Source organism: Cucurbita pepo, chromosome LG13 (assembly GCF_002806865.2).
Source record: "Cucurbita pepo subsp. pepo cultivar mu-cu-16 chromosome LG13, ASM280686v2, whole genome shotgun sequence".
Taxonomy (NCBI): Eukaryota; Viridiplantae; Streptophyta; class Magnoliopsida; order Cucurbitales; family Cucurbitaceae; genus Cucurbita; species Cucurbita pepo.
Window position 1 is genome coordinate 5930845 of NC_036650.1, and position 24723 is coordinate 5955567.

General features: G+C 36.1%; 4 protein-coding genes and 1 long non-coding RNA gene across 6 annotated transcripts; 2 read left to right on the forward strand and 3 right to left on the reverse strand.

The window, feature by feature from the left end:
• Positions 1–921: 921 nt before the first annotated feature.
• On the reverse strand, positions 922–4671 carry LOC111809141 (lysM domain-containing GPI-anchored protein 1-like). Its single transcript, XM_023695502.1, has 5 exons — positions 3628–4671; positions 2659–2776; positions 2411–2572; positions 2269–2300; positions 922–1461 (listed from the first exon to the last, which is right to left on the reverse strand). Exons 1-5 carry the CDS (start codon positions 4310–4312, stop codon positions 1160–1162), a joined length of 1299 nt encoding a protein of 432 aa, XP_023551270.1. The 5' UTR covers positions 4313–4671; the 3' UTR covers positions 922–1159.
• A 4734-nt stretch (positions 4672–9405) lies between these two features.
• LOC111808882 lies at positions 9406–11777 on the forward strand. Of its 2 annotated transcripts, XM_023695111.1 has the most exons (4): positions 9415–9732; positions 9826–10253; positions 11031–11152; positions 11251–11777. In XM_023695111.1, the coding sequence occupies exons 2-4, from the start codon at positions 9843–9845 to the stop codon at positions 11399–11401; spliced, it is 684 nt and encodes a 227-aa protein (XP_023550879.1). In that variant the 5' UTR covers positions 9415–9732; positions 9826–9842; the 3' UTR covers positions 11402–11777. The 2 variants fall into 2 exon arrangements, with proteins under 2 accessions (XP_023550880.1, XP_023550879.1); XM_023695112.1 differs by having other exon boundaries at positions 9406–10253.
• A 2495-nt stretch (positions 11778–14272) lies between these two features.
• Positions 14273–21853, reverse strand: LOC111808884. Its single transcript, XR_002817141.1, has 2 exons — positions 21508–21853; positions 14273–14476 (listed from the first exon to the last, which is right to left on the reverse strand). It is a non-coding gene; the product is annotated as an uncharacterized LOC111808884 (long non-coding RNA).
• Positions 14754–16720, forward strand: LOC111808883. The gene is made up of 2 exons (XM_023695113.1): positions 14754–15514; positions 16250–16720. The coding sequence occupies exons 1-2, from the start codon at positions 15253–15255 to the stop codon at positions 16558–16560; spliced, it is 573 nt and encodes a 190-aa protein (XP_023550881.1). The 5' UTR covers positions 14754–15252; the 3' UTR covers positions 16561–16720.
• Positions 21854–22187: 334 nt separating the features above from the next.
• LOC111808052 (photosystem II 22 kDa protein, chloroplastic-like) lies at positions 22188–23560 on the reverse strand. Its single transcript, XM_023693831.1, has 4 exons — positions 23206–23560; positions 23017–23124; positions 22662–22908; positions 22188–22579 (listed from the first exon to the last, which is right to left on the reverse strand). The coding sequence occupies exons 1-4, from the start codon at positions 23413–23415 to the stop codon at positions 22332–22334; spliced, it is 813 nt and encodes a 270-aa protein (XP_023549599.1). The 5' UTR covers positions 23416–23560; the 3' UTR covers positions 22188–22331.
• Positions 23561–24723: the final 1163 nt, after the last annotated feature.

A 24723-nucleotide genomic window follows, 5' to 3' on the forward strand; every position in this document is an offset into this window, starting at 1 on the left:
TTTTTTTTTTTTTTTTTTTTTTTTTTTTAAATTTCCAATATTTTATTCATATATAAATATATGATATAATTATATGAAACTAAAAAGATTATAAATGTATATTTCTTTTTAACTTTTAACATGATACGTTCAGGCTCGGAGAAGCAAGCCAGCAAGTTTTTGTTTGAGACATAATGTTTGGGTGCGGGCTAAGGAACCATGTAAAGGGCTTGAAGCAGGGGTCCTGGCGTAATGGGGCTCAGTCGAGGTCGATTGTCGCTTCTTTCGTAGCTCGATATTCACACTGGGAGTCCGACCTTTAGATCTTCAACAAACCTCGACGACACTATAAATTTAGCCATCAGGCATCGCGGGCACGCCTCTGATACAACATCCATTTGAGCCATCTTTCTACTACCTAACTCTACAAGGAACCACAGTAGGCCAACAGTTCTCGCCCATCCCGACCTCGTCGATTTAGACTAAACACCGATGGCAGTTTTTACTCCACAGACAAACCTCCCAGCTGCCTTCACACATGAACAGCAAACTGGATGTACCTGATTTGATATTTCATTACGAGGGCCTCGACTTGAAGCTTCGAATTGAGAACTTTATGGTCATCGATGAGGAGCGAGGGTCGGTGTGCTTAGCAATCGGAGCTGCAAGAGGTTTGTCAATTTTCAGCAGCATGCAACACCAGGATACGTTGGTCACTCATGATCTCGAGCACGAGGTCGTACCGTTTATTCCCACACAACGTGCTAACGTCGGTTACTAGGAGACAAAGTTCAAAGATCATATGTTGAATAACATTGGTCCAAGAGCTCTGCTCTAGCTAGCACCTGAAACAGTAAATCATTAACATATTGTAAATCTTTTATAGGCAACAGATTCTTTTGGTCATTAACTTAACATTAGCAACTTCAAAATGCATGCAAGTAGGAAATGAATCAATAATCACCTAATATTGCAGTCTTCTAAGACAGAAAAGAGTACAAATTACAAGAGAATAAAGAAAAGGTCTCAAAAAACCTACAGTTCACTTAACTCATACGTCGTTCTCGACAACGAAGAACAATAACGGTTACATACAGTCAACATACACGGGAAAAATCTCGAAACATATAAACCACCCGATAATACAAGCCGACTGTGAAGTCGCCCGCCATGAAAAAAATTATAATGAAAATGACGCTAAGAAGTTGACGATGATAAATAACAGAATGGCAGCAGAAATACTAGCAAATGGATTCATCAACGAGGAGGCAGAGGACGGAGTCGGGTTCAATCCAGAAGAACTGCCAACGGGGCCACTGGCTGGTGGGAGTCCAGGGAGAGAACTAGTTGTTGATGGGATCGATCCCGATCCCGACCCCGGTGCAGGTGAGCCATCAAATTGAGGAGCTGGAGCTGGAGGAAAATTTGAATCTCTGGTTACTGTGGTTGGTGGGGCTTTAACTGGGGGAAATTGCTGTGGCCCTGAAAAAGCATGATATAGTTTGCATTTAACTAGTATTAACGCTACATATATTGTCCTCTTTGAGTTTTCCCTCTTGGACTTCCCCTCAAGGTTTTCAGAACGCGTCTACTGGGGACAAGTTTTCACACCGTTATAAAGAATGTTTCGTTCCCCTTTCCAACCGAGGTGGGATATCACAATTCATCCTCCTTAGAAGCCCAATGTCTTCATTGGCACACTGCTCGGTGCCTGGCTCTAATACCATTTGTCCAATCCCACTGCTAGCAAATATTGTCCTCTTTTAGACTTTCCCTCAAAGTTTTTAGAACGCGTCTACTAGGGAGAGGTTTTCACATCCTTGTAAGGAATGTTTTGTTCCCCTCTCCAACCGATGTGAGATCTCACAATCCCTCCTGGAGGCCCAGCGTCTTTGCTAGCACACCGTTCGGTGCCTAGCTTTGATACCGGCCCAACAGCACTGGTAGCATATATTGTCCTCTTTAGACTTTCCCTTTCGGGATTTTTCTTAAGGTTTTTAGAACATGTATGCTAGGGAGAGGTTTCCACACTCTTATAGGGAACGAGGATGGATCTCACAATCCACCCCCTTGGAGGCCCAGCGTCCTCGTTGGCACACTGCTCGGTGCCTCACTCTGATACCATTTGTAACCGCTCGAACCCACCGCTAACAGATATTGTCCACTTTTGGCTTTCTTTTTTCAGTAAAACTCACAATCTCCAACATTTAGACGAACCCACCAAGCCAAACAATCTAAAAGTAAGCTTTCTGAGCTTGAAGGTTAAGCCAAAACGAAAAGAACAATTACCTGGGCATCGAGGCTGTAAACTCGAAGACAGCCTGTGAAACATGAACAAAGATCGATCAAAACGACTGATTCGACAAAACGAACAACAATGGCACCAACATCATCGAAACGCTTAAAACAAACGAGAAGAAAAGAGACATACGTCGTCAATATCGTGCCATTAACAAACCCGCCATAGCTACAAGACGTAACATTGCAACCTGCACTACTCTGCTGTGCAGTGAAGTTCCCAAGCATTAGATTGCTGTTTCGACATTGCATACTCGAACAAGAAACGGCGAAGGGCGCAGGCATGCAGTACATACTGTTTCAAAAACAAACAATTAAGCAAATGAAAACCATCAACAATCATAAAACCATATCAATTCAAGAACAAAGCTGCTCAATTACTTGAGGTTCCCCGGTCCACAGCTACATTGAACACAATGACTAGCCGTAATGGCGTAGCTCCCATTCGGCACGATCAAACCGAAGTCGGAGGCATATCCAGGAAACTTGGAGGCACACGCTGTAAAGAAGAAGCAATAAACATCCCCACAGCTTCAGACACAATAAGTTATGAATCAATAAGTCTTCCTTATGACACAACATAGCACATTCATCAATTCATTTCCTTTAACAACGAAATTGTGCAGCAAATCAACTAAAGATTCCAACAAAACATTGAACATTCAACCTAAATGTTTAGGAATCACAGACCTCCACAATGATATGATATTGTCTACGTTGAGCATAAGCTCTCGTGGCTTTACTTTTGATTTCTCCAGAAAGTCTCGTACCAATGGAGATGTATTCCTTATTTTTAAACCCATGATCATTCTCCAAATTAGCCAATGTGGGACTCCCTCCCAACAATCCTCCCCTCGAACAAAGTACACTATAGAACCTCTCCTGAGGCCTATAGAGCCTTCGAACAGCCTCCCCTTAATCGAGACTCGACTCCTTCTCTGGAGTCCTCAAACAAAGTATACTATAGAACTTCCCCTAAGGCCTATGGAGCCCTCGTACAGTCTCCCCTTAATCAAGGCTCAACTCCTTCTCTGGAGTCCTTGAACAAAGTACATCCTTTGTTCGACACTTGAGTCACTTTTGACTACACCTTCGAGGCTCACAACTTCTTTATTCGACATTTGAGGATTCTATTGACATGACTAAGTTAAGGGCATGACTCTGATAACATATTAGGAATCACGACTCAACACAATGGCATGATATTGTCCACTTTGAGCCTAAGCTCTCGTAGTTCTGCTTTTGGTTTCCCCAAAAGGCCTTATAGTCAGTTGTATTCCTTACTACTTATAAATTGATGATAACTCCCAAAATTAGCACATAAATGTCCCAATTAGACAGAAAATTTACCTGGCAAGGGGACAGCCAAAATATCCCCAGCTTTGATCGCTGGGTTGCCCATGGCATTAACATCCATCAAGTCAGTGATAGTGGTCGAATATCTGAACGCAATCCCAGCTAAAGTATCATCGGATTGAACAACGTAAGACAAGTAAATAGCAGGCAACGAATTGTCTGTCCCATTAAAGCAAGTACAAGGAAGCGGCACGACAAGGGTCTGTCCAACATCAAGAACAGAGGGGTCCGAAATGGAATTAGCCTCCCGAATCTGGTCGGACGAGACCAAACCAGCATAGATGGAATCAGCAATCGACGAGAGAGTGTCAGATGGGCGAGTCTTGTACCGAGTCGAAACCGATTTACGAATCCCATCAACGCATGAACAAGAAATGGGGATTTTGACGAACAACTGCGAAGGGAGAATATGATTTTCAACATCTGGGTATGAAACATCTATGGCGTTGGCGGTGAGTATCAAAATGGGGTCGACTTGAAAGAGCGAAGCGACTTCAGAAACCTTGAGGTCAGTGTAGAGAGTGTAGCCAAGCAGGGCATTGCAAGAATCGGAGTTCGAACATGGCTCTATAGTTGATTTAGCGCAAACAAGAGCTACATTGGCCAAAATCAAGGCTAAAACAACAAACAAAGACAAATTCAGAGCTCTGCAAGCAGTAGCCGGCACCTGATCTGCCATTTCTGCAAGCTTTGTTCTTTGTCGATCTTCTCTAAGAACAAAACAGAGTATAGCAGAGGAAAATTTGGGTTTTTTTTGCACTGTTCTTCGAATCAGATATCAAAATGATGGGGTTTTTTGTAGCTTTTTCCTTTACTCAACGATTAAACAGAGATGAACATGGAATTTGAGGCAAGTGGGGTTCTTCACTTCGGATAATGAAGGCTTTTGAGAGATTCTTCAGAGGGCTTTTGGGGTTCACAATTTCAACTAAAATTTGAAGAATATAGGGATTTTTTCGAAGGGTTTTGGAGAGAAAAGATTAAGAACAGAGGAAAAGAAAACGCTTTGGTGAAGGCAAGCAGACAAATATGTTGCATAGACAGTACAGACACAGCCCAGAATCTCGATCAATGAGTTTTTTCTTTGGACTACTTTACCCTTGGAAAGCTCAAAATTCCCGCTTTTTTGCAGCACTCAAACGACGACGTTTGAGGCTTTTTGAATCTTGTGTTACTTTTTACTGTGAGGATATTTTGGGAATTTCGGCTTTTTTGCTTTTTGCTTTTTGCGAGTATGGTGGTGGCATTGGCATCTTAAGTGGGCCCGAGGAGGATTTCAATCCAGGCGCCGTTGAGGGAAAAAACATTTCTATTTATTTATTTTAATTAGCTGATTTAATTGACGTTCGTATGATGTGGAGCTTACGCTCCTTGATTGCACGTATGTACAACGCGCTCGTTTATTGGTGGAATATCACCTTTTCAAATATTATAATAAAAATATTGACTTGGGAATTATAGATGCAGGTGGTGGTAGAGCTGGTGGGTTTGACACCGGTAAATTGCTGAGTCAGCAAAATCAAGCATACAATCCTCTCCATTATTATAAATTTCATGCTGTGTTGGCTGAATAAAAAACGCCCACGTGTCACTTTTAGGTCATTGTCAATAAAATGTTAACTTGGGAGGATATTGGTAAAAAAATTAAATAAATTCGTGTTACTATTAGTTTATAAATATCATTAATATAAATTTTTTAGCTCAACATTTTAATGATTAATTCCATATTTATTATACTAAAGAAATAAATAACCAATTAATCCTAATAAGATAATTAAAATATAAAAATATTAGTATCTAAAATTTATATTTTAAAAAATAAATAACGTTTCAAATTTCTAAAATTTATGAACTAATTAGAAACTAAATTTAAATTTCAAGTACGGGAATCATACTTTAATTGGTAATCGATATATAACATAGTCACTAATTCGTATAATTATAATGTTTAGATTAATCAATAAGGTACAGATTTGTAATTTTAACCATTTGTTTGGTCATTTAGTTATCAGGATGGAAATGGGCCGTTTTTTAATTTTAAAAAACCGGACCGGATAGAATTGTGTGATGGGTAGGCTACATGGACTAGCACTAAATAAAGCCCATAAAGTTGTTGGGCCACAAAACGGCCCTTTTGGAAAGGGAAGGCCCATTACTTGGGCCCAACTAACTACCTCCGAGATATGAAGCGAAATAGAATCATCGGGAATATTTTATTTTTAATTTATTTATTTTTATGAAAATAAATAAATGGCTAAATAAATAAAAATATATGGACTTTCAAATAAATAAATGGCTAAATAAATAAATAAAATAGTGTTAATTTTGGAAGGAAATAATTAATATTTTATTTCAAAAATATATTCTTAAGTTTTCAAAATCATTTAAAACTTTTTAAAAAAATTTTAAAAATACTTTTAAATTTTTTAAAAAAATAAAAAATACTCGTGAATTTTTTAAAATAAATGCCATTTTTCTAAAATAGACAATTTTCATCCGTGCATTTGACCGTAAAAGCTTTTCCAAACTCTTTTTTTTATATAAAAGTAAAGGTGGTTGATGCTACTTTTAAAATTTTATATCCATCTTATTACAATAAATATATTTTTAATTTTTTTTATTTAAAATTAAAGGATATTATTAAAAAAAATTAATGTTTAAATATATTTCTTAAAACTATTAAAAATTTACAAATATTTTTTTAAATAAAGTGGGTATGTTTTACATTTAATATCTTATTAAACTTTTTGTAAAATTTAAAAGTATTATTAAAATTTTAAATTTAAACAAATTAAAAAGTTACAAAATAATTTATTAATTTATTCGGGAGAGAATATGTATTTGAGTGGAGAGTACAGTGGACAGTAGCCGGCAGATACAAACAGAAAAGACGGTGCGGAACGCTAATTTGTCTCTACTCTCAATTTACTTTTTTACCGTGAAGTAAAAAAAAATTAAATAATAAATAAATAAAAATATATAAAATAAAATAAATATGTTTAGGGGACCAATTTCCCATGCCCACACACTGTACGGCCCACCTAACGTGACGATATTGATTTATAATTATTGCCCTCCCTCTCTCAACACTTACTACGCCCCTTTTTTTTTTTTTCTTATTTTTATAAAATTTCAAATATTATTTTTTCTACGTGAAATTTTTTAAAAATTTTGAAAAATATTAATGAAATTTATAAATAAATTTAAAACAGAGTACAAAATATTTTTTACTATAAGCTAAATACCATAGAAAATAGTAAATTTTAATTATAATAGGTAAATCTTTTTCTATTAACAGTAAATAATGAAATTAAAATGTTAAAACGAGTTAATAAGTTTGTTTTAAAATGAAACACATATTTATATAAAATTAAAGATTACAAAAATAGTTTTAAATATATAAACTTAAAACTAATAATTTAATGCATCAATTTAAATTTATAATTGTTATTGATCATTTGTAATTAGTTTATTAAAAAATCACACAAAAATTAAGTGAAACTTAATAAATTTACAGAAATTAACTAAATTTGATAACTATTCTATTTTTTTTATATTTTGAAAATTAACTTTATAGATATAAATTTATTATGAGAAAACAAAAAATAAAATAATTATTAAACCGACGTTTTTTTTTTTTTTAATCGTAATAAAAAAAACTAAATTGGTAAATATGACGTGGAAAAGGGATAAAATGTGGAAAAATATGACGTGGAATTAAGAGAGAAGGGCAAGGGCAAGGGGGCAGCGGGCAACCCGGGAGCAATTATTAGGAGAAAACAGAGAAGTACGAGTTCTGATTTGAGATCCACGAAATTCCCAATCGGCGAAAAGGGCCCCACCGGCTTCATCTCCCCGGCCCCACTTTTTCCCTTTTATTTTCTATTTAAAATGATACTAAAAAAAGAACAATTTTATAAATATTTTAATTTTCGTTGCGGTAGAGAATTAAATATTTGGCTTAAATATACTATTTTATTACATTTAATTAGGGCCCTTTAATATTTTAAACAATATTATATTTCTTTTGATTTTTTAAAATTTGAAAATTAGTAAGTATAGGATAATGTTAAATATAAAAACAAATTTAAAACAAAAGTTAAGAATCATGTTGAATAATTTTATAAATTCAAATGGAAAGTTTATTGTAATTATAATTTGAAATATAAAAAAAGATACAATATTTTAAAATCTTAGAAATTAATTTAGATTAGATTTGATTGTATTGTATAATGTTATAAGCCACCGTGTCCCTCCAGATCCTTAATTCAATAACTCTGTCCAATAATTTTATCTATTTTCTATGGAAAATACCATTTTATCCTCCAAAATGATTTCGCTGGGCCACACAGCCACGTGTCAAATCTGGTCCATTTGGCATATAATAAATAATAACGTTAGAATCTGAAAATAAAATAAAATAAATTATTTACATTAAATAATAACAATTATCAGATCCTATCCGTAAAATAAGCAATATTAAATTATTATGCCCATTTTTTCCAAAAGAGAGAATAATATTGATATTTCAGGCACCAAAAGAAAAAATGTTTATTTTATTTATTTATTTATTATTAATTATTATTTTGGTATACTGTAAAAGACATCTTTGATATTGACATTGTTTCCTATTAATTAGTTGGAGGTTGCATTTCTTTTTCTTTTTCGTATACCGTAATGAATTCTTTGACGTTGACATCATATGTTAAAGTAGTAAAATTTCATGGCAAACAACAACCAATTAAATTTGCATGGCTACAATATTTTTAAAATTAAACATAATTATTAATTTATGAATATTACTCGAGCCCGGATTACCTATCTTTTAAGGAAATTACTTACATTAATATTCATATGCATCTAATTTTTATACACTCAAACATGGTCGTAGTCGTGTAACTATAATTTTTTTGAGTATAAAACTTTCATTATTTCATTTCTTAAATTATTTTATTTTTTAGTGTTTTTTACTATATGGGCAAAGTAATTTACCCAAATATTGTTCGTTTTTTTTACAGATGACTTGATACGTTTAAATCAGAGGTAGAGATATCTATTTAACCTGTAAAGTCTCCGGTAAACATCTATAGTGAGATCCCACATTAGGGTGTAGAAATCTCTCTCTAACATATGCGTTTTAAAACCTTGAGGAAAACCCATAAGTGAAAGCCTAAAGAGGACAATTTTTTCTAGAAATGAGCTTGAACCGTTACAAAGATGAAGAATTCTCGTTTAAATAGGAAATAAGGGAGGAAGTACGGATAAATTTTTCACTATTAGTTAGACTGGGGTTAGAGATTAAAACTAAGTAAATAATGAGAAGAGGATAGAGAAGGTTTTCTCAGTCTCCGCTTCACCCTATGTACATCGTGTGTATTCTCATTGATATTCAAAAACTTAAATAAGATACAAGCTAACAACTAATGTGTACACATGAAGAATATTCAAAAACTTAAATAACATACAAGCTAACAACTAATGTATATACATGAAGAAAATATAAAATAATTGAATGTTGAAAATAAAATAAATATACGGTAAATCAAATCATAAATAAAGAATATTTAGACATAATACTTAAATAATATATACTTTAAATATTATTTTATTTTTACTATACATTTTTTGGAATTTATTTTAAAATGAGTAATTCGAAATTATTTAATATAGAAAAGAAAATAGTGCAATATCAAGTTTTAATTTTCGAAATAAAAAATAAAAAAACAAGCTAAGCTAAGCTAGTGGGCAGAGAATAGCATCATAAATCCAATTTAGAGGAGTGTTGTCAGAAATAATATTGATATTGATCTGACCGTACTTTACCCACTTCAGATTGCAGATTCTGGAGAAAGGATCCAAAAGAAATGTTCAAAAGAGAAATAAAATATTTCCAAAACAGAGAAAGCGAGGGAATCCCTTTACCTTTCATTATCACACGCAGACAGTAGTGATTGTGTTTCCCTTCCATCTCTTCCCGTGACGCTTCTTAACCTCTGTTTTATAGACACATACAAATTATGGCATTCCTTTTCCACACACGCTCCCCCCTAACTTAACCAGTAATTGAAATCATAAGCCCCAGTCCCATCCATCAATTTCGTATTGTCTTTCTCCTTCTCTCTGCCATTTTCGTATGTTAATGACCCATTTACTAGATTTAAGCTTACTGATTTCTGTCTGGTTTTGTTGCAGACGAGGTGTTCGAGAAAATGCCAAGTACGGAATCGTTTCTGAGGCAGATAAGTAAAAGGGAGGGGTCTCGGTCGGCTTCGAGGAGGTGGGGTGGGGAGTTTAGGAGAAGCGTAGGTGAAGAGAGTGTCAGTGAGGGGTGGCGTTGGAATCAGAAGATGGAGGGTGGTGTTAACAATATGTATGGGATCGACAATGGTGGGATGTCGAGAAAGAAGAGGGTGATGGTGGTGGTGGATCAGACTTCGCAATCCAATCATGCAACTATGTGGGCGCTCACTCATGTCGCTAACAAGGGCGATGTTCTCACTCTTCTTCACGTTATCACCGATTCTACTTCGTCTTTTGCAGATTCTTCTTCTTCTTCTTCTTCTTCTTCCTCTTTTTGTGCTACCTCTCTTGGTTCTCTCTGCAAGGCTTCTAGACCTGAGGTTAGAACGGAATTCAATTCTCCCCCTTCTTTTCTTCTCAGATCTTGTCAAGATTACTAAGCTTTTGGTTTGATTTCTGATTGAAAGTTATGCAATGGGAGGAAGCATGTCTTATCACTCTGTCTGACACAGATCCCACTTCCAATTTAACCAAGGAATTAGAGTATATGTTAGGGATCAAGGACGGATTTTCTGTAGGATAGTGTCCACTTTGAGCCTAAGCTCTCCTAACTTTTCTCTCGGTTTCTCCAAAAATCTTCGTACCAATGGAGATGTATTTTTACTTATAAACCTATGATTATTCCTTTTAATTAGCCAATTTTGGACTCCCTCCCAACAATCCTCCCTCGAACAAAATACACTATCGAGCCTTCCTTAAGCCTATTTAGTCCTTGAACAGCCTCCTCTTAATCGAGGATCGACTCTTTTTCTGGAGTCCCCGAACAAAGTACACCTTTTGTTCGACACCTGACTACCCCTTGAAAGCTCACAACTTATTTGTTCGACATTTAAGGATTCTATTGACATGTCTAAGTTAAGGACATAACTTTGATAGCAGGTTAAGAATCACGGATCTCCACAATGGTATGATATTGTACACTTTGAACATAAGCTCACATGGGTTTCCCTAAAAGGCCTTATACCAATGGAGATATGTCCCTAAATTAACCAATGTTGTACTCCCTCCCCCACAATCCTCAACCGTAAAAGCTGAGTATAAGCTGCATAATGTGTTTTCCCCTTGTGTAATATAAGGTTCTAATATGAAATCTTCAGGTAGAGGTGGAGGTGCTGGTGTTAGAAGGACCGAAGCTGGCCACAGTGATGAACCAGGTAAAGAAGCTGGAGGTGTCGGTGCTGGTTCTGGGACAGAGAAGGCCATCATCCTTTTTCAGCTGGTGGGTCGAATCTAACCTAACAGTCAAATTTCCACTCGTATTAATGGACTTTCCATCTTGTTTTTGAACTTAAAATGTGATTGATGAACTGAGTGCAGCTTTTGTGGGAGTGGTGGGGCGGGCGATTTGGTGGAACAGTGCATAAACAACGCCGAGTGCTTGACTATAGGAGTTAGGAAGCAAAGCAGAGACATGGGTGGGTATGTAATCAACACCAGATGGCAGAAGAATTTCTGGCTCCTCGCTTAGTTGCTGCTTAAGTTAGAGAGAGCTCAAGCCTGACCCCCTTGGAAGTAAGTTGTATTAATCTAATTAATAATAACCCTTCAGACTAGACTACTGTAATCTGTATAATCCACTAACAAACTTACCATTCTCCTAAGCGTTAACCGAATGGAATTGCAACTTTCTCTCTTAGTAATCTATGAGTTTCAAGAATAAGTCTGTCATGTGCTTCTGGATCCTAAACTTTCTCTCTTAGTAACCATTTTCCCCTTGTGTGTTCCTTTTTTGACTGGATCCTTATTCGATGCTTCTGGACGATCATGTTTTGTTTCTTCAGTTAAGAAGCATTGGGTTTTGGGCAGAGTGAAATGGACTAGAAAATGAGAATAATCTATGTTTCTATAATGTCACTTTCGTCTCTACTTTTAACAATTTCTCATTAGTCTCTATGATTAATTTAATGTATACTTTTCTATAAAAGTTTAATCTCTTTCATCCCATCTAATATGTTTCTTTTAGTCTAGAAATCATTATTTTATTAACGGATTTGAATTAAAATGAATTATGCTCTTCTATACAACGAGGGATGGATGCTTTATGGTGTAAGAGCATGAAGCAGTCAACGTCCTCATGGTAATGCCTTGGCGAGCATTAAATTCATCTTTGAAAGATAAAAAGAGGCTAAACCTTCGAAGTTCAAACCAATTTTCCACAACCCAATTTTCATTTTGACCGAACTTGCCAGGAAAAAATTCCTTCTTTGAATTTCGTTAGCTAAGCTTCCACAAAAATTACATTCTAGTACAAATAAAGGAGGAAACAAAATTCAAACTAGCTTTGAAACTATATTGTGAGGAACATTTATGGGTCTCAATCTTGGAAGAGGTGAATTTGAGCTCCCTTTGGGCCTGTTCTTAATGTTTTTGGTCCACTTCAGAGCTAAGCTTCACTACCATTGTTCCAATTCAGAACTACCCTTCACTACCCACCCCATTTCACTAGAACTTGGGCCCTAATGGGCAGCGCCAGGACCCTAATAGCAGGCTTGGTTTCTTTTCTTTTGAGGTATATATATGCAAAAACCAAACTTAATAGGGAGAAAAAACTTTGAACATATAGTATAAATTTGAAGTAAACAGATATTTCATGGCAAATAGAATTAATTGGTTGAGTCCTCACTGTTAAATGCCAAGATTTGATCGGGATGAACAAGTCTAATCTCGGAGGTCAAATGGATGTTCTAGTCCGAGTGGTTCGAGTAGCCCTGCAAAAGAGAGATTTTCGCACCTACATTGCTCAACACACTCCTGTTACTTACCTTTAAACAGGGAATGAATTGTCATATTTATTCTATTCCTTCCACGATCCTAATGACTATACCAAGGGGCAACGGGGGAGTTGCCTGTAGCTTCAGCTCGACCTATAGGCTTGCTTGGGATCTAATTTTCCTTTTGGGTATAGTCAGTCGAGCTTCTTGACTCTACCTTTGTGGGCTCCCTCCCAAGGCCACCCTTTCTCCCTTAGGTACGTGCGGGCCTAATGGGTCCAATTAGGTTTGGACTCATGAGCTTAACAATAATAATCAACTAGTAATAATCATTAACCAACCGAAGAGAAAAGGTTCGAACCTGTGCGTCCAAGTACAGAGATTCACCACCCTAGAGATTTTAAGTATGATTTGATTCAATCTCAGTAGAATCATAACCAATGGAGGACAAACTCAGCTTTCAAGGGCAGATTCAGATAACAGACGATGCATGTGACTATTATTGAGACTTCAATAAACACATATTTGGACCCGTCAACCTTTTTCTTTAAACATCTCTGTTTTCAGCGCAAAAATGGTTTGATCCTTGAAACTAGATCTCCAAAGAGTAGTAGGGAATGGACTGGAGCTTGGAAGAAAGAAATCAAACGGTCCACCAAACTGAACCATACAATAACACTATAAGATACCTATTCCCATCATGGTTACTGATGATGACACTTACCTGCCCAACCTTACTTAGAAACAGCGCCTTTCTCTCTCTCTCGCTCACACTTCCCATGTGGATGTGCCCATTACTTTCTCTTTCCTTTTGCTTTTTCAAGCCTTTTAATGGGCAGATATCTATACTTTTTTTTTAATAGCCAGCCCACATTTGCATCCTCCTTTCCTCATTCATTTGTTCCCATAATTATTTTTTATCGTATTACCATCTTTTTTCTCGCTTTCATCCCACGAATGCGCTTCTCCGAATGCCTCTAACGCCCAGTTGAGTGGATCAGCACAGCCTTGCAACAACTAGTGAGCCACCCACAAGTTTTTCCTACACTTATTATAATCGAGATTCAAGAGCTTTTAGTCGGCTTCAATCAGCTACTTTGGAGTTTGGTGTAGGTGCCTTCAACCATGATCTTGGTAATGGTTAGAAGTTTGTACAGCTTGTGTTTGGATTAAAACTAAAGCAACCAGTTACGAAAACCTAAATTGATGTAATTTATGTTTGGTTGATGGGAATTTAGGAGTAACTGCATACTTTGGCATAGTTGGGTTTTAGAAGTACTGAGTTTTTTTTTAAAATTTATATGACCAGTATGTTGGGAGTTTCTTTTAGTTTAAGATTTTTTAAGAGTTCAGAAGATTGATACTTGCATCATTGTATCAATATAAAAATATTGAAGTTTTATTGTCCTTAACAAAGGGTATACGAGTGGTGTCTCAAACTTAACTACACCAGCAGAACTTTAGGGAGGGAGTCAAGAAAAAGGTACAAATGATGACATGGGAGGCTCAGTAATTTTGTTCAAGAGGACGGTTGGAAATTTAACCAAAGTTCTACCTCAGTTAGAAAATAAGAAATTTTATGATATATAAGTGAATAGATGAAGTTTTTAAAGGAAACTAAAGCAAAATTACGAGAGTTCATACTTAAAATATTAAGTTTTTGTGGTTCTAACACTAGAAGGTGACCAAGTGAGTACCTTTCAAAAAGTCAATCACAGTAAAAGAATAGTGTCAATGGTTGCAAGCAAAGAAGTCAGGGGTCAAGACAATACAAGCGCCAGCCAAGTGCCAAGTTGAACACAACGCAAGTCCTTATGGGAAGGATGACCTTGCTGCAAAGAAGCAGCCGAGTTTAAGTGGAGGAGAGCCTGAGCGAATGGGTTTCTCACCATTTGATATATGAATATAATTATCTCAAATCAGAATTTATAAATCCCACACACTACATGAATTCAAACTCACATAATCTACTTTTTGTACCATATAATGATTCAATAACAAATCCATGTATTCAATATATATTATTCAAAGCTAAGTCTCAATAATCTATTCTTTTGTACCACGAAAAGTAGATTTAAAAATGTAAACTTGAATCAAGATTTATTCTAACCGCGAGTCAAAATGCCGTCTAATCATTTTGGCACACGACAAGCCATTTGGCTTTATACCAACTTTTGGTAAAGCTTTTGAGCTTGCTTTGGACTATTTGAGTACCCTAAACTATGTAGACATATTATTAGTTGGGGGAGCTTAAGAAAAAAGCCAGAAACGAAGAAGTTTCCAGTGGAAGAAAAATCTCATCCTTTCTTTTGACATGAAAGCAGAGGAGGAGTTGAAGTTAAATGTTCGCAACATGGCTATCTAAAAGAAATCAACCTTTGTGGGCCAAAATTTTTTTTTTTTTTTTTTTCTTTCCCAATCTTTATCAAGTCCTTGGTGGGGTTGGGTCAAATTTTACTAGCTAGGGGGCCTATTCCAAGACCTACTTTGGTGCATACATTTCATTTTCTAGACTATAAATCACCAACACCAAAAGCACCTTCAACCTCTCATTTTCTCCCCCTTCGCCTTGTATTTTACTCTCAACTTTCTTGCCTTCCAATCAAGCATGAATGTGTACAGAGATCAAATCTCCTCCTGTTACTTCCATCCAAAAGAAATAGTGGTGGGCGTCTGCGCTTTGTGCTTAAACGAGAGGCTTCATATTTTAGCGTCCAGACGAGGCCGCCACCACTCTTCAGCCCGAAGCTGCCGGAAAACTCCCATCAACCTCTCCAAGATCTTCGCTTTTAGCTCTTTCATCAGCCGTCTCGAATTCCGGCATTGGAAGCCCGGAAACTCAGACGATGAAGTCTCCACAAGTCAAGAAGGTACTTCCGAATCAGCTTTATATGCATTATATCCTTTTTCAGCTGTGTGTGTATATATATCAGAATCTTGAAGAAATTATACATCCTTTTTCCTAGTTTCAAATCTCAGAATCATGAAGAAAACTACTATTCCTTGGTATTTTCAGCTGTGCGATATAAAAACTGGCAAAAAAAGGAAGAGAATCGTTAATGGGTTTGTGGGTGTGTATTTGTTTCTGTATTCCACGACGATGGAATATGATCTATTCAGAGGAGGAGAGTTCAAAATGAGTATAATGCAATCAAGAGAAGGAAAAGAAAAAACGGTGGAATGGTAAATGAGTGGTTTGGCAGAAGGGGGCAGTGTCAGGAACACAGAAAGTCCAAAAGTAAAAAAAGAAACAGAGTAAGTAAACGGTGGGGGAGACTGTTTAGCAACAGTAGCGAAAAGTTCAAGTTTGAATTGTTCGAATTATTACAGAGAATCAGAGTAGACAGGTTCTGTAATCGCAAAGATTAGGCAGAAACTAGACAAAATTTTGGGGTTAAACTCTGAGCAAAGTGGTGGGGGAGGGCAAGGAAAACAAAACAGAAGCTTACATCTGGAAAACACTGACTAGAATCTTTCAAGTTTTTCTTCTTTTCCTTTTTCTAAATCTTATTTAATTGTATAGTTGGCTGAGAGGTGGTGTGTCTTTGGAATTTTTTTCTTCTAAATTTTAATTTATAACGGGGACCCACACAAAAATCATGTAGACTCATTCATCTCAATCAACTTTGGGAAAAACGGAGTTGGGTCATGGGAGGAGAACAAGGTCTCAGAGGTATCCCTGGAAAACTGCAGCCTGTCATGGAATCACCACTTGACCAAAGACTACAAGGAGACCAAGACTGTGATAGAGCACGGCAAGACCCGTGCCTCACTTAGGTGGCGGAAGCGGATTTGCCACCTCTTCCAGCTCATCAGAAGGAAAAGGTCTAACAAAGGGACAGTCTGCCACGTGGAAGGAGTTAAGACAAGGAAAGGCTGGATAAAAACTCTGACAAGGTCAAGAAACACTGAATAGGCAAAAGAGAATATCTATGCGTGAATTGGAATTCAAATGTGATTTGTATAAAGATTTGAGTCAAAAACTTATTTTCTTGATTTGAGCGCTTGCAGGTTTAAGAATTTATGAATGTAAATGAAGTTCTGTAATGTGCTTGAAATATATCTCCTCTTCTTCCTTCCCCCCTCCCCCTCTTATGTAGAATGCTTGAATATCGAACACTGATATTGAATAAAACAACAGGAGAAGGAATTTTCCCATTCGTGTTCACAAAGTGGGAAACAATGGAGCAAGAGGGCCCCTTAGCTACACTACTCTAATTTGGCCTATAGTTGTCTTAGTGCTTCAATCTTTGAACCATAAAACAGTCGTTTCATGTATATATAAATCTTTCAAACCCATGATATTGTGTAGAACTAGTCTTTGGAATGGTATTGAAAACAATCTCACCAGCCTAGATATTCTCTTCCAATAAGCTAAAGTCTGTGTGCATGTGGGAAGATTAGAATAAGGCAGAGTCTATATCCTTTAGCAGGGTCCTTGACAAAGGCAATTTGTCACAACTGCCCTCCCAAGCAAGAGGACCATAGGTTTGGAAAAGGACCACAAATTCAGGTCCAGGAAAGAAAAGCTCACTGTAGCGTGGGCGAAAATGACAAGACATGAATCTTCACCCAACTTTATCAACCAAAAACCAACACCAACGACATTGATTAAACATTTTCAGCAATGTATGACCCAAAGTATGCATGTATTTTCATTTTATGAATTGCAATTTCTCCTAAGATTTTATTTTTGTTGCAAAACCAGCAAAATCTAAAACAACTCAAGCTCAAAAAATATATAGTTGTTCAAGACTTTGTTTGGTCAAAATGATCTTTTTCGTTGGGGAAAAAAGAAAATGGAAAACATTCAAATAAATTTCTAATGTAAAGTAGTTTTGGAATATTTATGAACTGTCTTTTGAAAGAACAGTTAATCAAATGGCTACATCCACAAGTGATTTTTATAATTTAGTCTAAAAATAATAGGACACTTTTATCGGTGAAATTGGATAGTGAGGCTAAGGGTTGGTTACATATTACATCTTCCACCTACACAACTCAATATTTTTTATGGATACCTCTATCTAACCAACTCTCTCTCTTTCTTAGGAGGTGGATAGGGAAAAGGAAAAAGTAATGTATGAACTGATACATAGTGTATGGAGGAAGGGAAAATGAGGACCCCTCTGCAGCTTTGTTCCATCAAAATGTTGTATTACCAAGTGAAGTGAAATTGGTGCTAAGATACAAAGTGAAGAAGCTTTGGTTACAAGGGAAAGAGCTTGCTTTCACATGCAACTCCTTCCAAGTCAAACCTACTTTAGATAAGCATCTTATTTTAGGTCACACAATCTACAAACAGCGAAATTCTTTCACAGCCAAAAGAGGATTTTCAATGAATAATGACCTTTATACACTTAACTTTGGTTGGTATTTGTCTGTACTTTTCCTCATTTCTCACCTCCTTTTTCCGTTTCCTTCTCTCTCATACACACCCTGTTCCCGTCCAACAGCTGAGCTCACATGTCTTCACTTTCTTTCCCATCCCTTGTAGTTCTCTCTCTCTCTCTCGCTATGGCTTTCCTGTATTATCTTCCAAAAATGAGTAATAGTGTTTAGGTTCTAGCCCTATTACTCATTTTTCCTTTCACAAACAATTTCCCCAAAAGTGAATTTCCTGGAAAACGAGTTGCAAAGAATCTATCATTTCCCACCTCTCGAATCCATAAACGATAATGTAAAAAGCACCTTCGATCCACGTTTTCACACAATAATTTTTATCTCTTCATGTAAGACAAGTAATAGATAACTGACGCATTCAACAGAGTAGGAGACAAAAGAAAAAAGAAAGAAGAAATAAAGAAATAAAGAAATAAAGAGAGAGGGGACTATTTATACGATTAACTTTTTCTTAAAATATTGGAAACAGATTATGTATACAATAAAATGATAGTGACCAAATCAAAACTTTCTAATTATATGAGATAAATTTAATCATTTAATATATCCAATACCCAAATTGCGATCCACTATTATTAGTGTAAGACACTCCATTAATGTGTTTGCTTCTCCTTTTCTCTTTTTAACATATTTTTATATTTCAAAGGAATTCAAAAGAAGAGGAGAGAGAGAAAAAACCAGGTATTAAAGTTATTTGAAAGAAAAAAAAGGTATAAAGTGAAATATTCTAAAGCCGTACTTGACAGTCTTACCAATTTTAACTAGTGGGTTACTGTTATTTTTTCCAATTACCTTTACATGTCACTTATGACTCATCCCATTTTAACTGATCAAACTGGACACACAGATTTATTTTAAAGGAGAAAACTTGAATCAAATAAGATTCACATCTCATATCATTTCATATCTCATCTGTCATTATTTGTAAATAAAATTTCATCCGTTTCAGAAATCTAAAAAGATTAGGCAAATTTACATAGAACACATTGTTTAAATAGAATAGAAAAATATAAATAACTATAATATTGAGAATAAAATAAAATATACTACTAATTTGATTAAGTTATATTTTCAAATATTATATCTTAATACAACTTTGGATGATCTTAGCATTTTAAAATTTCCGTTTCTGTTTAGATGGGACGACTGAAGAGACGAGTTTACCTCACCGACCCAGCAAAAAAATAAAAATAAAAGTAAAAATTTCCCAAGAATTCTGGTGGGTGTGTAAAAGACGCAACTTAGGACACGTAGCAAACTGGAAAGAGAAATATGGCGGAAAGAAATAATGGGTGATTGAACAATTCAAAGTGTCTGCCCACATGCATCTTTGGTATACCGACACGCATTCCCTTCTTCCATCTGTTTCTGCAACCCTCTTCGTTGCTTTTAAATCTAAAGTTTTCTATTAAAAAATAGAACTAGTTCTGTTCAATCATTGTATCAACTCCTTCACTGTAAATAAGCAGTGTCCAAAACAGAAATGATGGAGAAACATGGAATTCTGTTCTGTAGAGATTCTAGTGATTCATTACGTTGACTCTCAGCTGTATTAGTGAGATTTTGCCTGATTGGTGAAGATGAAGGGTTGAACATCATAGAATGTGTAGATATACGAAGCTAAGGAATTATCCATCGTGAGGTATGTTGTATCTTGAGTTTGGTATGTTTCTCTTGACTAGATAACTTTTTCCTCTTAGGAGTTGTTGGTTAAGTAATATTTGGTTACAAGTGGAGAGAATATCTTGAATTTATGATGAAATAGAGAAGCCTAAAGGACTACATAGGCTTGGGTCCAATTGTTCAAAGTCGACAATGCCAGACTGATAGGAGAAGACTGTTATCCTAACAACACCAGATTGCAATAAGATCGTAACTCATAAATATTGCAAGGTCAAACTTGTTGTAATGCGAATTTATAAAAAGCTTTAGGCCTAATCTTGGGTAATTTTCTTTTCTGCATAAACTATTTAGTACTATCTTGCTCTATACAGTTTTCGAGCCATCTACCATAAAACCCCAATGTAGCCACTACTAACTGTACCATGAGACCAAGAGAAGAAAGATCTCAAACTAAATGTAATGGGAAAATCTTATTTTCTAAGAATAAAAAATCAAAAGGGAGTGGAAGAAAGAAAGATGGCAATATGAACAGAGATTCCTAGAGTCTGTTGGAAAAGCTTCCTTCACCGGCAGATAAGAAAAACAGTAGGGGAACGGAATATGTAACAACAATCCAAGGAGGCATATCTAGATGGAAACTAAGTTTCCAGGCTCGGCCCATGTAACATGCTACACCAAATAAGAGGTCTAGAACAATTTCTAGAACAATTAGCTTATAAGGACAACCATTCATCAACGGAAATAGCTTCTCAAATTGGATAAAAGAGAACCTGATAGCTGGAGAAGGCATACCTAGACGGAAACTAAGTTTTCACCATTTATCAACGAAAATAGATAAAAGTGAAACCAGATAGCTGGAGAAGTAGGGATACGGGCACCCTAGTTCTGTTCCAACAGGAATTATATATCGTTGTTGTTGCAGCTTTTGATTCCACTTTTCGAGACTATGATGAATACACAACTGACGAGCTTAAATTTTTGGTTCTGAGAAGAACCACAAGGCAAAACAATCTCGACACTCCAATTCTCTGCCTCTAGACAAAGCCTCCCTAAACCCACAGGATTTCTTGGCAAGAGCAGACAAAACTTCTTAAGCAAAGCCCATGAATATTGCCTTCACAAACAATGATCTCTTAACACGATGTACAGCAATCTTTTAACTCTCCAAAATTTTAAAAGTACGGTTTCTAAAAGACTATCGACCATTAAAACTAAGTCTACTCAAAGAATTGCTCTGTCTGTTGGCTCACAGCAGGTAACACAGGGCATTTGGTTGGAATCAAATATTCCAAAATATTTGATGGTGCCTAAACATTGAACAACACAATGTCGTGACTCAGATAGAAAGAGTGAAACTAACAATTGAGGCCTGCTAGTTTTAAAGAGTATAGGACATGAAAGCAGATAATCCAAGCTTCAGCTGGTAACATGGGCATAAGTTACCAAAACAGAACTATTAATCGACCTGACTTGGTTGCGTGAAAGCAACCCATGAACAGATAAACACTTGAAGCATTTCGTATTATGGTAAAATAAACTTCAAGAAGAATTGCATTTAGTAATTTGTAATTGTTAATAATTTGAATGGTCACCAAACAACTCCCCATCTACATCTTGAAGCTCTTATCTGATAGGCGACAACTTATTCAAACAGGATTTGGATTTTGACATCCACTGAAAATATATTAACCATCAGAGAAGAACATAATTCCGAATTTCTAACCCTAACCCTACCAACGAAACAGGGGGTGCAACTATCACAAACCAAATTATTTTGAAAGATTAAAAAGCGATCGATCTTCAGAGAGAGAGAGAGAGAGAGAGAGAGAGAGAGAACCTGTAGAGATGAACGCTGCGAGTACGGCCGTCTTTCACGATCGTTGACTTCTCCATTTCTCCCATCGCATTCAATGGAAGCTTCGACAGCCATGAATTTGTAAATAAAGAGATACTTGAAGATTTTGTTGTACAGAAAGAATCGCTGGAGCTAAAATGGTTGGATCTTAGAAAGCTCTCACATAAGGAAGAATTCGCGGGAAAGGCAAATTGGGAATGGTCTTCTTCATTATTGCTCGAAAATTGGAGGGAACGGGACGACTGATTGTGAACTCTTTGTTCGTTGTTTATAGGAAAATATTAATATTTGTAAAATATTAATTTTAATGCCTAATTATAACCATTTTCCCCGCGAATTTTATGAAATTGCAGCTAATTATAACCATTTTTAATAGATCATTCCCATTTTTCAATATATTTCCTATTTAAAACATATATTCAAATTCAATAATATTTAAAAATAAAAATATATAATGTCTCAAGTTTTTTCAATTTAATAATTTCTTATATAAGTTAAAAATATGTTTTTATATAAATTTTTAAAAATGCGTGTTTAGTTTCTAATAAATTACCTAATTTTCTTAACTTTATTTTTCTAATTCATTTATCTCTTTGGTATAATATTAAAAAGTCGCATAATTATTTCCCATAAAGTTTTATATTTATAATAATTTTTAACAATTTACCAGTCAAAGTCGGTTGCTTGGATTTCGTTGTTTTAGGTGATCAAGCAGAATACACATGTTATAATAACACAAGCCTAGAGAGAAATTCGCGGATTTGCTAAGTTCATGTACAAAGAAAATTAAAGCAGAATCGATCCGTTCAATCATCATCTTCCTCGTCGGTGACGAATTTTCCAGTTCCAGGATTCAGAGCTGCAATGAAGAAGAACACGACGTTCAACAATACCAGAGGCTCGATCTCATTTATCGGCACTCCCGTCTCGATGTTTAACTGCGCCAACGCACCTTTTCCTGTAATAATTTCTCCGATTAGCGAGAATGCAAACCCTAGCTGCGCCAATCGCCCGACGAACAGCTCATTTGCCTTCGTGAATCCGAACAACGGACCTTCAATAAAACAGAGTCATCGTCAATTTCATGTAAGATTTGATTTAACTGAACAATGCCGTTGTACTGTACTGTAATTTACCTCCTTCCTTGAGACCTAGCGCCGATCTGAAGCCCTTCCCGGGAGGGATGACGGCACGTTCCAAGCCAGCCGTTTCTGGATCGTCGATAAATTTTCCACGGTCTCCTAGGGCTCCAATGGCTCCGAGGAGAGTGAACAAGATGAAGAATAGAAGAAGAGGCTCCGCCTCGTAAATCGGAACTCCAGTTTCCAAGTTCAGTTGCGCCAGAATTCCCTTCCCGGTAATCCCCTCTCCTAACAAAGATGCCTGCAAATTTTACACCATCATACATATCAAAATCCAATTAGATTTATAGTAATGTTGCCTTACTTAGGTATTTGATAAACGTAGATCCATAAATTCGAAGGAACTCACAGCAAAGCCGATCATGGCAACACGGCCGACGAAGAGTTCATTCTGCTTAGTGAAACCAATGCCACCGGAAGTCCCGAAAATGCCGTCTTCAACCTTCGGCTTCGCAACCTAAAATCAAATCAAGAACCAAACAAACACTCAGATTCCATCAATTCCTCTCTCTAAAAAAAACATCAAAATCAAAATTACCTTCTTCGGCGGCACTTTAGTTCTGGATTTAAAAACCGCAAGAGTCGTAAACCCACGCGCCGGCAAGGAAACGGAATGTGAAGGCGAAGGATTGAAAAGAAGGTGAGTAAATTGGGTGTTAGGTCTAAGCGTTCGAGTGAAAATAGAAGCGAATTCTTTCTTATGGCCGGCGCACGCACCAGAAGTGAGGAGCATGGTTTGAGCCGCCATGGAAATGAACCGAAATGAACCGAAATGAAAATGCTATAAGGTATTTGAGTGAGATTAATGCAGGGAAGCCTGTGATTTAAAAGCTTAAGCAAATGGGTGAGTAATTTGGATAGGCTTTTAAGAAGAAAGGTTTCGAGAAATCAGAGGGAATTTGAGTGTATGGTGAAATGGGATGTGCTTGTGGATTTGGTGGGGAGAGTTTGACGATCGGCGCATAAAGTGACACGTCGTCGTTTAGTTTTTTGTGATGGTGGATCGGTGGGTGGGATGCTTTTTTGGAGGAGCCCCGTCTCGTTTTGGTTTTAGTCCTAAACATTAACAAGTGACTCACGCTGAGTCTTAAAAAAAAATAATGTTCCATCGAGTCTTGTGAGATACGTCGCGTTATTTGCTTATAGTTTCTAAGAACGTCGCGTTATTTGCTTCTAGTTTCTAAGAACGTCGCGTTATTTGCTTCTAGTTTCTAAGAACGTCGCGTTATTTGCTTCTAGTTTCTAAGAACGTCGCGTTATTTGCTTCTAGTTTCTAAGAATGGTGATTGAAATACTCTAACTTCAATGCCGTAATAATTTTTATAAACCTTTCTTAGTTATCTTATTTTTAATGTAGTTTCAATTCATCTATGTACGACCCCGTTAGTTAATTGTTGTACTTGATTCATGCTTCCTGTAAAATTAATTTTTGTTAAATTAACTCCCCCAATTTTATAAAATGGATAAAAAAAAATGTTTTTAACCTGATTTAACTTAACCTATTCACGGTTGTTCTTCGTAGTCATTGAATCTTTATGTATTTTTTTTTTAAATATATTTGAAAATACAAAGTTTGAGGATTGAAATTAAATAATTTTAAAAAGTTTCAAATTTTGATGATAGGGTGAAAAAGAACTTTTTATATAGTCTATTCATTTGAATTTCATCTTTGTGTGGACGTTTCTAGAAGATCCTAAACACGCAGATTCCGGAGATTCGTATAAAGGAATTATACCGAAAGGAGCGGCTCAGCGTGTGCTCTTTGGTTAGTGAAGCTGACAGGGATTGGGCCTGGGCCATGGTCAGGCCCAGGGCTTAGTCCATATATTTAATGGCCCTTTCGGAGCACGAAAGCCCAACAAAGCAGCACTCAATTCATTCTTGTCCTCGAATTTACAGGAGGCCGTATTTTTCAAACTTTATTTATATCTAATTAGTCGCTTTTTAAAATATCTAATATATCATTAAATTTTAAAAATTGTTCAAATTTGTGCTTAATAAATTTTTTATATCCACGTCAGATTTTATTTTTCATGACTTAACTTAAAAATATAGA

Coding starts and splice junctions, on each gene's coding strand:
- LOC111809141 (XM_023695502.1), bottom strand. CDS start 4,312: ATGGCAGATCAGGTGCCGGCTACTGCTTGCAGAGCTCTGAATTTGTCT. Junction 2,573..2,658: donor TGTGGACCGGGGAACCTCAA/GTAATTGAGCAG, acceptor TTTTTGAAACAG/TATGTACTGCATGCCTGCGC. Junction 1,462..2,268: donor TTTACAGCCTCGATGCCCAG/GTAATTGTTCTT, acceptor ATGCTTTTTCAG/GGCCACAGCAATTTCCCCCA.
- LOC111808882 (XM_023695112.1), top strand. CDS start 9,843: ATGCCAAGTACGGAATCGTTTCTGAGGCAGATAAGTAAAAGGGAGGGG. Junction 10,254..11,030: donor GCAAGGCTTCTAGACCTGAG/GTTAGAACGGAA, acceptor TGAAATCTTCAG/GTAGAGGTGGAGGTGCTGGT. Junction 11,153..11,250: donor CCATCATCCTTTTTCAGCTG/GTGGGTCGAATC, acceptor AACTGAGTGCAG/CTTTTGTGGGAGTGGTGGGG.
- LOC111808883 (XM_023695113.1), top strand. CDS start 15,253: ATGAATGTGTACAGAGATCAAATCTCCTCCTGTTACTTCCATCCAAAA. Junction 15,515..16,249: donor AGTCTCCACAAGTCAAGAAG/GTACTTCCGAAT, acceptor AAAATCATGTAG/ACTCATTCATCTCAATCAAC.
- LOC111808052 (XM_023693831.1), bottom strand. CDS start 23,415: ATGGCGGCTCAAACCATGCTCCTCACTTCTGGTGCGTGCGCCGGCCAT. Junction 23,125..23,205: donor CTAAAGTGCCGCCGAAGAAG/GTAATTTTGATT, acceptor ATTTGATTTTAG/GTTGCGAAGCCGAAGGTTGA. Junction 22,909..23,016: donor TTGCCATGATCGGCTTTGCT/GTGAGTTCCTTC, acceptor TAAAATTTGCAG/GCATCTTTGTTAGGAGAGGG.